This window comes from Neltuma alba, unplaced genomic scaffold (assembly GCF_004799145.2).
Source record: "Neltuma alba isolate B1F8T4 unplaced genomic scaffold, ASM479914v2 tig00011324_pilon, whole genome shotgun sequence".
Lineage (NCBI taxonomy): Eukaryota > Viridiplantae > Streptophyta > Magnoliopsida > Fabales > Fabaceae > Neltuma > Neltuma alba.
Genome location: NW_021636031.1, coordinates 135,977 through 150,603, shown reverse-complemented (window position 1 = coordinate 150,603; position 14,627 = coordinate 135,977). Strand labels below are relative to the sequence as shown.

At 33.3% G+C, this 14,627-nt stretch overlaps 2 protein-coding genes across 4 annotated transcripts in view; both read right to left on the bottom strand.

Moving 5' to 3' along the window:
• LOC114711968 (NAC transcription factor 29-like) overlaps window positions 1–14,627 on the bottom strand; it is a 34,532-nt gene that overhangs the window by 9,410 nt on the left and 10,495 nt on the right. The window contains exons 5-6 of one of the 2 annotated variants that reach the window (XR_003737180.1): window positions 9,955–10,331; window positions 1,823–1,833 (exon numbers count right to left, since the gene is read on the bottom strand). Coding sequence is in view for 1 of the 2 variants with exons in the window: in XM_028896415.1 (XP_028752248.1) it covers window positions 10,124–10,331 (208 nt within the window). In the remaining variant the exon portion in view is untranslated. Of the gene's footprint in view, window positions 1–1,822; window positions 1,834–9,879; window positions 10,332–14,627 lie in introns of those variants that run through there. The other variant, XM_028896415.1, reaches the window with a different exon arrangement.
• Window positions 1,501–3,289, bottom strand: LOC114711973 (protein NTM1-like 9). Of its 2 annotated transcripts, XM_028896420.1 has the most exons (5): window positions 3,218–3,289; window positions 2,946–3,134; window positions 2,525–2,790; window positions 2,108–2,254; window positions 1,501–2,009 (listed from the first exon to the last, which is right to left on the bottom strand). In XM_028896420.1, exons 2-5 carry the CDS (start codon window positions 3,112–3,114, stop codon window positions 1,788–1,790), a joined length of 804 nt encoding a protein of 267 aa, XP_028752253.1. In that variant the 5' UTR covers window positions 3,115–3,134; window positions 3,218–3,289; the 3' UTR covers window positions 1,501–1,787. The 2 variants fall into 2 exon arrangements, with proteins under 2 accessions (XP_028752253.1, XP_028752254.1); XM_028896421.1 differs by lacking the exon at window positions 3,218–3,289 and having other exon boundaries at window positions 1,501–2,003; window positions 2,946–3,209.

Sequence of the window (14,627 nt, the reverse complement as noted above, 5' to 3'; positions counted from 1 at the left end):
CTCCACTTTTCTACTAATTAAGGTCGTCGTAGCAGGGCGCAGGTAGCATTATTGGCAGAAGAAAAGAAGGGGAAAGAACGAAGGAGAAAATTGTGATGAAAAGCAGAGGGTAAGGAAGAAATGAGGAATAGAAAAATTAAAGCTGAATGCCAAACGCATTAAAAAAAAACGACTACTGTGAAGTCAGTAATAATATTATGGCTTTCTGGACCTGGAATGAATGAAATGAACAGCAAGGCTACTTGCTCCCCAAGTTTTAGCTTTCCAACTATTAACCCCACTATCTATATATAGATTTTTGTTTTCCTATTTTAACTTCCCAAAGCTACTTGCTCCGCAAGTTTTAGAGTTTTAGCTTTCATACAACCCGCCTTATTTAAAACTCACTCCACTCCTATATATCACATGCACTGAATTATGTAGATCGAAAAATTGATTGAAATTGGTTAAAAATAATAAATGGATAACAAATGTATTTGAATTCAAATATATCCCTTATCTATGGAGGGTCGAAGGATAAAGAGAATGATTGGAAAAAAAAAATATAGCAGAGAATGTATAAAAAAAAAAGAAATAATATAAGATAATAAAAATGAAAAAAGTAGATTGTATTTTTAGATGCCATATCAACAAAGTGTAACTTACAAAAAAGATTAGCTCTATTCCAAAAATTGTACCCTCTCCTTTGATTTTTATATAATCCCAACATTTGAATTGGTTTGGCCTTTTTAACCAGTTTTTTTAGGAGACTCTAAATATTAGATATTAAATGTACTTTTATCTATTTTATCATTAATTAATTTTTTATTCTTTCCCTTCATCTTTTTCTACTAAATTTTCTTTCACCCTTTATCCTATTAATAGGATAATATTTCTGCTCCTTTATTAAATAGGGGCATATTTGAAAAAAAGTTTAATTTTGATATATTTATTATTTTTAACTGATTTTAACTGTTTTTCTAAACTATGTAATTCGGTTAAAAAGATCTTATGAAAAATGACTCGAGGGAGTAACTAAATAGTCTTACATATAGGATTATACTAGTGGAACACCATGTACTATTTTAAAAGGAGATATTTTATTTTTGCCTTGTAGATATGTTTATCGAAGACCATCAATTTACTTGATAGTACTACCACGTTTTTATGGAAAAATTTTGCTGACCTCTGCAGTATATTCTGTTTTGTCATTTCTCAAACTATTCTTTGTCAAAATTTCCTCTTTTTTTTTAAAATAATTCAACAACATAATATCAATGATCTATCTGCTTGGTGTGTGTGTATATATTAACTTGTGGTTAACTTTATTATTATTGCTTAACATTATCAATTTTTATTTTTATTTGGAGGTATATATTTTATTTTCCATTTTCACATAAAATAATATTCCATAAATAATCGACAGATTTTTTTTTTGTCAGTAGTTTATACAAATGAACACGTCATAATCAAGGAAACAAAAAATAAAAAAAAATCCCTTTTAGTCATAAAAAATTATACCGCATTGATATATATAAACTTGAAAGGGTAGGTCACAACATACAACAGACTCAGGTCTAAAAATTAAATACAAACAGATATCTCCAGGCCATATCCTTGTCTCTAACATGGCTGAAACAAAACCCTTCTCAAGCGTTTACCTCCACACAATAAAATCACGCAGATCCAAACTTTAAATCTCACAAGAACACTGAAAAAAAAAGATACACACCATAATAATAATTTTCACTCTAACATAAGTAGTTTTCCTTTCTTGATGCGTGCCAATGCATATCTGATATATGCTATTACCATTTCCAGTTACTCTCTTGCTCGTCCAAACTTGGAGGCAAACTTGGAGGCGACCGCAATAATGAACTGAAATCAAATTCTTCTTCTGACTCATCATGTGGCGTCTCAACGCTTGGATTCATTTCAGTAGGCCCTGTCTGAATCATTGAGCCTGCAAGCTCATTTGACTCCCCAGCCGTTTGAATCAGTGGATCCATATCCGAGAGAGAGTACTGTACCTAAGTCATATATCAATGAAATTTCAGTTCTCTCACTCTAGTTCGCATCCTACAGCATCATTTATAAACAATATATCTATCAGTATTTGTGTGCTTACTTCTGGAATCACACGCAAACTTGCTTGATTTTCATACTCAACAACTATACGGTTATTTGGCTCCTGTTCGTCATGAACGAGTTCATTGGATTTTTCTTTTGTTTTCTTTTCAGTTTTCTTCAGTAACCTACATACAACATAGGCTCTCTGCAAGATGGAACAATAATCAAGCATTACTTTGTCACAATCAGATCATGGACCTCAATATAAACGTTGAAGTCAGAAATCGCTAGAAAAACAACTAATCACAGTTGTAAGGCAGTTTTAAACCATAAAATTCATGTCATAACTACTTCGGCAGCTTCATAAGCACAGAATTGGGAGAACTTCGTACTGCATATACTCTCCAATTCTTGAAGTTTAATATGTATAAACACATAAATGATAAAGCTTATATACTCCTTGCTAGAGGCTTACCTGATCTGGAGGGAAGAGGGCATCATGATATTCATGAATTACCCAATTATCTTTGACGCCAGGAACACGTCCTCGGTAGAAAACAAGTGTCTTCTTTGTCCCAATGACTTTGTTGGTGACTCGATCCCTGATTTTCCTCTCTTTACCGGTGGGTTTCCAGTAACCACGTGATGTTGCCCTATTACACCGAGTACTGTTTGAGTACTTGTAATCGCGAGGACTGAAGAAAAACCATTCCGAGTCCTCCGACTTGATCGGCGATAACGCTGAAACAGCACAAGTTGGGGGAAGAACCCGAGAAAGAAAAAAGAGAAGGCAAAATTAAACGGCACAGCATAAGATGATTGAGGTATGAACAATTTAAAAAAAAAAAAACTGCAGATAGATATTGGCGTGAAGAAGAAGAAGAAGATTATGATACCTGGTAAGTCCCAGGGTTCGTACTTGCAAACTTCAATCTCAGGGATGATGTTGTGGATGGAAGGATCATCAGCCATCAATTTGTGGTGGAGGTAATGACCAACGAGTTCTTCATCGGTCGGACGGAATTTTAAACCCTTAGGCATCAGAGTATCAGCTTGGTCCACCATGGTTGGCTCTCAACCATAACCTGATAAGCTTATGAAAGGCGAACTGAGACTTTGATGGAGACGAAGGGGGTGTGTGTGTGAGAGAGAGAGAGAGAGAGAGAACCACTTGCGGCGTTGTTACTTTGTTTGGAAGCAACAATAATGAAGGACGAGAGACTTGAACTGAGCATAAGTCATAGCTGTCTTTAAATAGGGCCAACAAATGGGTAATGAAAATTAAATCAAAATGAGGTAGGCATATATGTTCCTATTTTCTAGCCGTGTGGCAATTATTTGTTGTTGTTATTATTATTTTTTTAACGAAGACATACAAGCAGGAACACGTTACAGGGTTAAATAAATGAAATATCATGAACGGACACTTTAATTTGTGGCATAACGAATAATCTTAGAAGCTTCATGGTGAGTTCATACATAACTCGTAAGTAGGAATGTGGGTGGAAATGTGTGCAGGTGGGTGTGATACTAACGTTACTGGGGATAACCGATAACGTCATGCATGCAAAGAAAGATTCGTGGGAGGACTTGTAAATTGTAATGCTTGGACACGTAGTCAAGTGTGGGACCCACAAACTCGCCGGGTCCGCAGGAGTTTAGGCTCGGCGCGTAAGCCAAGGAAAAAGAGAAGGCAATTCCTCTCGTTTTCTGAGTTGGAGGCTTCCTCCTTCTTTTGATTTTCTCAATTGCAACTTTTTCTTTTTCTCTTTGTTTCCATCCCATTCCGTTACGAGTCTCAATCATATTTCTTTCTTTTAGTCCTCCTCATCATCATCAAATCTCACGCGTTTTTCTCTGCATGGCATAATTTGAAAGATCGATCACTCATATTCTTTTATGAAAACCAAAGCATCTATTTGCGATTTGTCTTAATCTTTGTGTAACAAATTAATGAAGCTTTCCGTTTCTTATTCCAACATATTTGATTTTGCTCTTCTTCCTTAAAATAGATAGGCTATTTGTTTCAGTATTAATGCTATTCTCAGCAAGATTTAAACAAACTGTGAGCGCATGTTTATCAATATATGAAATAAAATTTGTCAGGACTTTCTACGTTCCAACCCAATAATATTAGACGCCTGTTTTGAGTTCAATCTTCCGTGTGCGATAGAAGTGTGATCGCATAAAAAACGACGATATACGTGTAGAATCCATTTGGATTAGCGATTGAAAAAGTAACTTGTCAATTTGACTTTTAAAAAAGTGAAGTTACGTAAAAGTTAAATTGAGTTATGTGAATTGTGTTTGGATCGAATTTTATAAAAGTTAGTTTGTAAAAATTAGATTGGGTAAATAGTTGTTTAGATTATGATTGAATAAAAGTAAGTTTAGTTTGTATAATTACCAAAATGGGTTTGAGTTTTATTAGATAATGGAAAATAATAAAAAAAAAAATTTACATAATATGATAAATTAAAATTAGTAAATTTAATTTTTACAATTACCCAAATCAGTATGAGTGTTATTGAAAAAATGATAAATTATTAAAAAAATGTACATAATACAATAAATTAAATTATTTAAATATGAAGAAGTGAGATTTCATAACTGAAATATATCTTAAAACATCAGAGATATCATAAAAAAATTATTGCAAACATAGAGTGAAACATAGTTTGAATGGATGAAATAAATTAAAATTAAAATTTATGTATTGTAACAAAGTTAAACAAAATAATATTATGTAATTAATTAATTGAGGAGGAGGTTTGAGCATATGGGGAACGAATGAGGAGAAGTGAGGAGAATAATAAGACAAGAATAAATGAGGAGGAGTGAGGAAAAACCATCTGATGCCATAAGCACAATTCTGAAAAAGCTCTCTCCCTTTAGCTTATCAAAACGCACGATTTAATCTGGCTTTTGGTCTAAAAGTAAAGTCTCAAAAGCTCTCGCAAACATCCTCTCATTGTCCAAACAGGTTTATGCTCAGATTAAGTGATGTCTGGCCCAACGAACATTGATCCAAACAGGCAGATAAAGGTTTCCTTGGTCCATTTCATCTAGCCCTAAGGTTATGTCATAATAATTTTTAATTCCACGCGGCATTCAGTGACAATTGCAAAGGGAGATGCATAGAGAGTTCATCATTTGTGGACCCTCTTTAATTAACTTCATTTTGTACATCTTATCAAAGATATAATAAAGTACTAAAAGTTATGCCCACTAGAACTTGCACAAAGTAAAAAAGCCGAAAAGGAAACCAGGAAGCAAGGGCATCAATGGAATCTCCCGCATGATAACATTTCCCCAGCAATGACCGCGTATGTGGATATGATGATGGTAATGTTTCAGAACAGAGAAAAATAGTCGAAGATTCCAGAATGGTACTTTTCCAGTCTTTAATATAAGACACAATTCTTGAGTTGGTTTTGATCCTAAATATAAGACTCATTTCTCATATTTATTAATTTTTTCTAAATTAACCCTATAGATACTCCTTCAACCATAATCATGTAAAAGAGGGAGAGGGGTATTAAGAAAGATGATTATAGTGTTTTAGGAAAAAAGTATCACTTTTTTATAATTAACTAACTTACCTAACTTTCTTAATCAAATCAAATTAATTAAATGGGTTTTATATTAAGTACTGAAGGAGTATCTCAACAATGACTGTGTTCTTTCTTGAATTGTTACCCTCACTTCACCCTCAATTGAGTTCTGACCAGCTAAATACTTCATCATTGGTCCAATGGATTATTCTGAAGATTCAAAATGATGCAATTTTTTCTCTGATTAGCAGCAGCTGAAATTTTAAGTCAAAACACTGGCATCTCTCTCATCTCAATGCCCTCTGAAATGTTAGACTAGTAATATCGACTAATTTATGAAGCCAAGTTCCTGAGAAGTAGCAACCAACACTTTTTTTTAGTTAAAAAAGTGGGCTAGAGGTCGATGAAGAAAAAACTAAGCAGGGGAGAATCTTGATCCCAGACACTCTTCAACACCTAAGGTCCGAAGATGAGTCAGACAAGATGCAAAGAAATCCGATTTCAATAACCCATTCCTCGTAAGAGAATCAGGGAGGCAATATCGGCCTCTAGAAATGTGTAAAATCGGCACTTTCCAATTTAACATCAGCATCTCTGGAATCTGGATGACCACTAGGCTGTAGATGTTGCTGTTTCTGTTGTTGACAATCACATCCACCAGATTTTTTTGAATCCGATTCAAGGACCTTTTTTGAAGCCCATATCCCAAGCTAACTTGATTCCTCTAAAACAAGCCCTTCCTCTGTTTCAGAGCCGATGACCTGACCCAGAGCATGAGGGAAATCTGCCGTCAATTTGGTTATCTTGTTTGATAGCGAAAGCAGCTACACATTTAAATAATCTCTCATTATCCGACCATAATAGCAGTTAGTTAAGGATCTTTGTTCAGGCCCGAAAGAAAGAACTGTTAAAGATCTTTGTTGAATATGAACAAAAATTTCTAAAGCTGATTAGGTTTTGATCCCGAAAAGCAATTATATAGAGAATTATGAACAGCTTTCAGTAAAAAGACAACCCAGCTTTCAGTAGATAAGCTGCTTTTTTTCTTCAACACTGCTCTAGAGAAACTTTTTGAGTTTGCTGCAGGTGGAAATGTTCGCCTGCACAGATGAGTCAACAACACTACATTAGTCATATCATAACATTTAATCACACGGCAGGACATCAGATGACACTACAGAATGAAAGTAACCCTATCATTGGGGTTCCAATTCCTCCCACTAAGATTTTTTCTGATTACAATTTGATTTCACTAATCATTTTTTTCTTCAGAGCCTACAGAATACATCATATAGGGAGTTAAAATAAGCATTTCTTCAAATGATGCATCAGCATCTCTGTTAAGACAGGCTACTCCATGTTTCTAGGGCATCTATCTCCTCTCCGGGGATATTAATGATAAATTCTTTTCGCCAAACAATTCAGATTGAAAAATTGGGCGCATAATCATATTTTGAAGTAAATTTCAAAATATATAGAACCACTATAACAATAACATACTCTGGCTTGCAATCGCATGAAAGACACTGCTAATCAAGGTAAGCAACAGTAATATAAAACAGCCTTTTCAATTCTTGTGACTAATCTTAAGCACATCAATGTCGTAGTTTTCATTCTTGTCAAAGCATAAGGCCTATTGGGTTGCCAGGAGAGGTAACTACAAAATATTCTAGGTACCAATGACATTGTGTCCTAAAGCTCCATGCTAATCAAGGTAAGCAACAGTAAATAAACAGGCCTTTTCAATTCTTGTGACTAATCTTAAGCACATCAATGTCGTAGTTTCATTCTTGTCAAAGCACAAGGCCTATCGGGTTGCCAGGAGAGGTAACTACAAAATATTCTAGGTACCAATGACATTGTGTCCTAAAGCTCCACAAAATTCTAGGGACATTGAGAATCAGGTACCAAAAATGTCATTGGGACTAAGAAGACTCAAAAACCGCTTTCCTCACAGCCAGTAGGTGGAGTTGTTAAGGATGCTTGAGATCAGGAGATCTGAAGAAAACCCATTTGAATCATCAGAATTTGTCACGAACTATTCAAAACGCCGTAGAAAAAAAAACGAAAGAATAATAGACTGTCATCCCATAAGCACTAGGTTTGTTGTTGCCTAAGAACAAAGCAACATGTGCAGATTCCACGATACAAAAAGGAAAAAGAGAGGAAGAATAGCGAAGCAACAAAAAAAATGGTAGGTAGCTTTTTTCTAAGGTTTCCAGATTGCCCCAACCCAAAAGAAAAAAATTCAGGCCCAAAAAGTTTATATTTTTATCTCAAACTATGTCTCTTGAATTACTATCATCTTTGGGTTGAAAAGCTCATCACTTGTGTAACCAAAGAAAGCCCATCACGCCAATCAGCCCATCAAAGAAGGATTTTGTGTATGCTTATTTTAGAAAGTCATCGTAATGCTAATATGAAAAATAGATATTATATTTAGAACTCAAATTAACTTAACAATTAGGTATATATTAAGGACCGGAGGAGTATTTAATTTTGTAAGTTTAAATCCACCCAACATCTTAAAATATTTTATAGTATATCTAACACTCTAAAACATCTTTTTTAAGTATGTCCAGTATCTTAAAATATTTTTTTGGGTAATTTAGCAATGTGAAATATTTTTTTAGATGTATCCAATATCCTAAAATATTTTTTGATGCATCCAATACTAATATACAAAAAAATACTTTAAGGTGTTTGACGTACTTGAAAAACATTCAGGACTAGATGCACCTCAAAATATTTTAAGATGCTACATGTATCTAAGAAAAATATTAAGGATGTTGAATGCACCTTAACCCTAATTTTTGCTTTACTCCTTTTAATATATATACTTTAAAAAAATAATGTTTTATAGAAAATATAAATTAAGAACAAAAATATACTACCTCCGGTCTTTAATATAAGATCCTATTTAATTTTATTTGGTCCTAAATATAAGAACCCAATCTATTTTGTCTCTCATATTTATACATTTTATTTTAAAATAGCCCTTCTAACAATAATAGTTCTAGTTAATACACTTGATTAGCAAGAATATTTTAGAAAAGATAACACCTATTTAGGACAAATAACTAACTCAACTTACTTTTTAATCTTCTCAAATTAGTCAACTGGTTTTTATAATTAGGACGGGGAGCAGTACATTCATACAGTAAATTTAAAGAAATAAAAAAACATACTTTCTCAAATCTCACACCATGGAAAACGGCTAAACATGCACGCCCCCCATTGCGCAGTTGGCTAAAGCGTGGGTCGCATAGTTTTGCTGAGTTATTGAGGGCCCGAGTTCAACCCTCGGTCACCCCAATCAACTCATTTTTTTCATTTTGCCATTCTCATTTTGGTCGGCGTGTAAACATGCATGAATACTGCTATAATTGATAACCATCTTTAAATTGAAAATGCACGGAATGTCATCCAAATGAAATTCATATTCATGAGCCCATTAGATAGTAACAATAAATTTATAAGTGACGGATAATGAACTTGACGATCATAGGAATAGATAGAATCTTCTTCAAACTAGAAGAACCCAACAGCTATATCACTAAACTCAATTAATTGAAATACCAGAAAATTAATAACTCCAACAGAATATTATTCTTGTAAGAATGCTAAAAGTCAAGCGGATTTACAATAAAAGAAAAGGGGAGAGGAGGACAATAAAAAAGGAAAAAAAAAAGTCTTTGGGGGGTTGTCTTTTGTAAATGGCAATTCTTGTGTGTACATACTATACGCTAAGACGTGCTCCCCAAGTCTTAGCTTTTGAGAGTATTGACCCCACTAACTTTTGCCTGGCGCGTCTCCTTCTTCCATTTCCTCATATTCCTTGACTCGTTTTTGTTTTATGCTCCCATTTTGTTCCATTGTTTGATTTGTTACGCTTCTTTTCATTTCGTTAGTTTATTCTCCACTTTTCCATTTTGCTTTGATCGTAAAGCTATCACATTGGATGTAATATTCATTCACCTTCTCTCTCAATGCCAAGCGCCGAACACATTCACATAAGCAACTGGAAAAAAAAAAGGCCAATTGTCACAATGACAATTAAATCCTCTGGATGGTTGTGGGCTCCGCACATGATGGATATAATGTCCTGTGTTTTTATTTATAAAAAGAAAAGAAAAAAAAAGTAGTAGTTAACATGATTATTATTTTGTTTATTGTCTCTTACTATATTTAATATTCCATTTACACCAGAATTCTTCCCATCAATAGTTTATGCTATAGCATCTGTTAATCATAGAGGAAACGAAACAATTGTCTATGGCCATACAAATTTGCATTAATTTAAACGCAGTATTTAATACAAGTTAAGTCACTAGTCACCAGGATTTATAACAATAAAAAGATACACAACAATTCTTCGTGCTAAATCACAGGAATTTAGAAAAGTAATTGGAAAAAGATACACTAATGCAAATGCTTTTTTTGCCCCCCCTTTCATGTCAATGCATAGAAGCTGCGGCCGTCGTTTCCCGTAACCATTTCTCATCCATGGTTGGAGCCAACTACACGACCAAGCTGGAGTACAACTCTTCGTAATCAAACTCAAGCGGTGTTTCACTGCTTGAATTTAGTTTTTGTGGTATAGCTTCATTTGACTGGGAAAGTTCTTGAATCATTGAGTCTATGTCTTCATTTGAAAGGAATTGAGTTTGAGTGCCTGTGTTGTCTATAACCTCCTGGGGAGAGGTTTGAGTTGGTGAGCTCATATTTAATAAACAACATTCCTAAAACCAGTATTAAACGAGCATTAGTTTTCATTCTCTTTCACGCTTTCAAACACAATCTGTGAATTACTTCAAGAATCTTTCTGCTCACCTTTGAAATCATATTGAAATTTGTTTGATTTTCATGCTCGAAGTTTATGTTATTATTGAGCTCTCTTTGGAGCTCAATAATTCTTGCCCAAAGTCAATAGTTTTTTCTTTCGATTTCTTCTCATGTTTCTTCGTTAACCTGCATAAGATAAAGTTCCTCTGCACCATTTGGAAGTATAATCAGGCATTCATTTGTTAAAACTACATCACAAAATCAGAATTAACAGTAATCAGTTTAATAGAAACATTGAATCAGATGAGTTATTCATCATAACTGACAGCATCGTGAGCTAATTCCAACTCATGAAAATTGATGACTAACATTATTGACGGTAGATTCAGTAACTATAGTTGAAAAAAAGTTTTTAAAACCCAGAAAATTCTTTTGGTTTTACAATAGAAGCACAGCATATACTCTCCAATTCTTAAGGCACGCAGTTTATATGAAAAAAACAGAAAGAGAATTCGCTTTCACCTGCTCCAGAGGAAGTATGTTATCATGGTATTCATGAATAACCCAACCAGTTTTACGTCCACGAGGAAAACGACCTTCGTAAAAAACTAGAATCCTCTTAATCCCAATGACATTGTTGGTGCCTTGTCTGATTTTCCGGTCTCGGCCGGTGACCTTCCAGAAGCCACACGATGTTGTCCTGTTCCACCGAGTACCGTTAGCGTACTTATAACCACGAGGACTGAAGAAAAAGCACTCCGAGTCGTCAAACTTGGTCGCCGAAGTCGCGGAAGTAGCAAGAGCTAGATAAGAACAAGAGAGCAAAATCAAAGGCCAGAGCATGATAAGAAGTTGGGGTACAAAAAATTTGAAAGAAAAATTTGGAATAAAATACATAATAAATCCCAGGGCTCGAACTTGCAGACGTCAATGTCAGGTAAGGTGGTGTAAACGGAAGGATCATGGGCCATCAGTTTATGGCGGAGGTAGTAAGCGACGAGCTCTTCCTCGGTCGGACAGAATCTGAACCCCACGGGCACACCGCTCTGCGTCGGAGCTGGATCCGTCATGGTTGTCTCAGCCATAATAATATATGAAGGGGTTGGAACAGGGCAAGCAGAGAATTTGAGGGAGACGAAGATGCTGGAGGAGAGTGAAGAAAAGGGCGTGAAAGAGAAAGGAATGGACTGACTTGACTTGATCACTTGAAGCATCACCAACGGGAACACCTCCTTTTATAGACCGGCCTAGAGATCAGATCGGCAGTGAAAATCAAGCTAAATTAATATTAAAATTATCACCTTTTTTTTTCCCTTAACAGGCCCTGAAGGACCTTTTTTTTTTTTAATCCAAACAAAATTTACCTTTGTGTTTTACAGTGATTTCACCCCATCATTTTAATGTCATTACAACGCTTTAACAAAATTTAATATTGTTATATTTTCAAAAACTAACATTTAAAATAAACTAAATTTTATAATTTAAAATTTAAAAAATTAAAACCAAATAACTTTAAATTTTAATGACCGAAAATCATATCAACTCCATTATTTTTTTTAATATTTCTAAAAAGAAACATTATGTTTTCACTTTCATTTGCTAAAATCCACTTCTACGTACTAAATTAATTAAAGATGTGCTGTGCAAAGAAGAGGAGAGAATTTTTGGGAGTCTATCTTTCCCCTTCATTTCTTCCTTCGAGCATCAAACTCACGTCTTCATCATCACTATAGCACAGTATTAAAACTAGATATATATGATTTATGTTATATGTGCTGCAAACTTGTTCCCTAAGTTTTAAAATTTTGTGTATTCCAAATTTCCAATCTCGAAATAGGAACACGTCCCTGAAGGTTCTGGAATGGCATCTCGCAAGGAAAACGGAAATGAAGACAACTTGTTTCCCAAGTTTAAAATTTTTAATATTTTGGAATTCTTGAAATTTAAACCCTATATTTTTTTCTTTTTCTTTTTTTTTTGCCAGAATTTAAACCAACAGCAAAGCTACTTGCTGCCCAAGTTTTAGCTTTCAAAGTATTAACCCCGCTATCTATATGTGGATTCTCTCCCCCCCCCCCCAATTTTGGGCATGTTTGGATCAACGTTTTTAATAGAAAACGTGTATTGGAATGGCGCAAACTAGTGTTACTAACAGATAAATGCTCAAACTAATGTTTGGGTGAGCGTTTTTGCAAATGAACTTTTGGGTAAAAAGACGCCTAACGTTGAAGCTAATTTTTTGAGCTTTTGCCGTCACAAACATGGAGAGAGAAAAGATGGTAATGGAAAAAGACAAAATTACCCCTAACAAACCCAATAATTTGATACTACATATTTTTAATATAAGAATTAGATAACTAATTTGAATATATTAATAAAATTAATTAAGTTACTTATTTATAATAAATTGATGTTATCTTGTCTAAAATATTTTTGTTAATCATGTGTATTAAAACTACCCATTAATAAAAATTTCTTAATATGTATGATCATTACAGGGGTAACTTGAGAACAAAATAAATCAATATTTTATAATTTCACAAATAAAATATTTTTATTTTATCATAATAATTTTAGGTATTTTTTTTTACAATTATCATATTAAAAACATAAAATATCAAACATTACTATTCAATAAAGTCCATGCCCTTTTCCGTCATTTTATAACTAAACTCACTTTTCTATTAATCATCCAAACAACTTTTAACTTTTTCAACTGACTTTTTAAAAGCACCTATCTAAACATACCCTAACTGACTTTTATTCTAACTTTAGTTACAAAAGTCAGTTAGGTTAGAAGTCAATTTTACCCAACGTCAATCCAAACATACCCTTTAACTTCCCAAAGCTACTTGCTCAGCAAGTTTTAGAGTTTTAGCTTTCATACAACCCGCCTTATTTAAAACTCACTCCACTCCTATATATCACATGCAAATAACTGAATTATTTAGATCAAAAAATTGATTAAACTTGGTTAAAAATAATAAATGGATCACAAATCTATTTGAATTCAAATATATCCCTTATCTATGGAGGGTCAAAGGAGAAAGAGAATGACTGGAAAAAAAATATGGGAGAGAGTGTATAGGAAAAAGAAAGAAATAAGAGAAAGAGAGTCTCCCACAGAGTGAATAATTCTTGACCAACATATGATAATTAATGCAGAAACGTGTAATCAATAAGGATAATAAAATGAAAAAGGTGGATTAAATTTTTAGGTACCATATCATCGAAGTGTAACGTACAAAAAAGATTAGCTCTATTCCAAAATTTGTACTCCCTCGGTTGATTTTTATATGATCCTGTAATTTGAATTGGTTTGGTCTTTTTCACACTATCTTATTTAGGGGAGTTTGAATATTAAATATATTTTTATCAATTTTATCATTAATTAATTTTTTATTCTTTCCATTCATCTTTTTCTACTAAATTTTCTTTCACCCTTTGTATCAGTAATAGTATAGTATTTCTCTCTTATTTGCTCCTTTTTAAATAGAGGCATATTTGAAGAAAATTTTTTAATTTTGGTATATTTATTGTTTTTTAATTTTAACTATTTCTTTAAACTGTGTAATTTGATTAAAAAGATCCTATAAAAATGACCAGAGGAAGTAACTTAATAGTCTTATATATAGGACTATACTAGTGGAGCACCATATACTATTTTAAAAGAGTGTTTTTACGTTTTAATAATAAAAAATAACTCTCTTGCTTTTCTATTTTAAAAGAATTGATTGATATTTGATTAAATAAAATTCGTACCTCAGTTATACATTATTTTTTAGTAATTATAGAAATTTGAAGGGTTTAATCACAAAGGAGATATTTTATTTTTGCCTGCAATCGTAAATCTACAAAGAAGATATGTTTATCGAAGAGCATCAATTGACTTGATCGCACTATCACGTTTTTATGGAAAAATTTTGCTGCAGACCTCTGCAGTGTATTCTTTTTCAATTTGTCATTGCTCGAACTATTCTTTGCCAAGATTTCGTCTTTTTTTTTTTTTTGAAATGATTCAACACCATAATATCAATCTGGTTGGTATATAAAAGGAGAAATATGTCATTTTGAATACACAAAATGATATGTATATATAATATTATTAACCTGTCGTTAACTTAATTATTATTGTTTAACATTATCAATTTTTTTATTTTTATTTGGAGGTATATATTTTATTTTCCATTTTCGCATCTAATAATATTCCGTAAACAATCGACAGATTTTTTTGTCAGT

What these genes read in the sequence shown, in the direction of transcription:
- LOC114711973 (XM_028896420.1), bottom strand. Translation starts at nt 3,114, where the DNA reads ATGGTGGACCAAGCTGATACTCTGATGCCTAAGGGTTTAAAATTCCGT. An exon ending in CGAACCCTGGGACTTACCAG is followed by an intron (nt 2,791 to 2,945) that starts GTATCATAATCT and finishes GTGCTGTTTCAG; the next exon opens with CGTTATCGCCGATCAAGTCG. An exon ending in GTTTGCGTGTGATTCCAGAA is followed by an intron (nt 2,010 to 2,107) that starts GTAAGCACACAA and finishes TATATGACTTAG; the next exon opens with GTACAGTACTCTCTCTCGGA.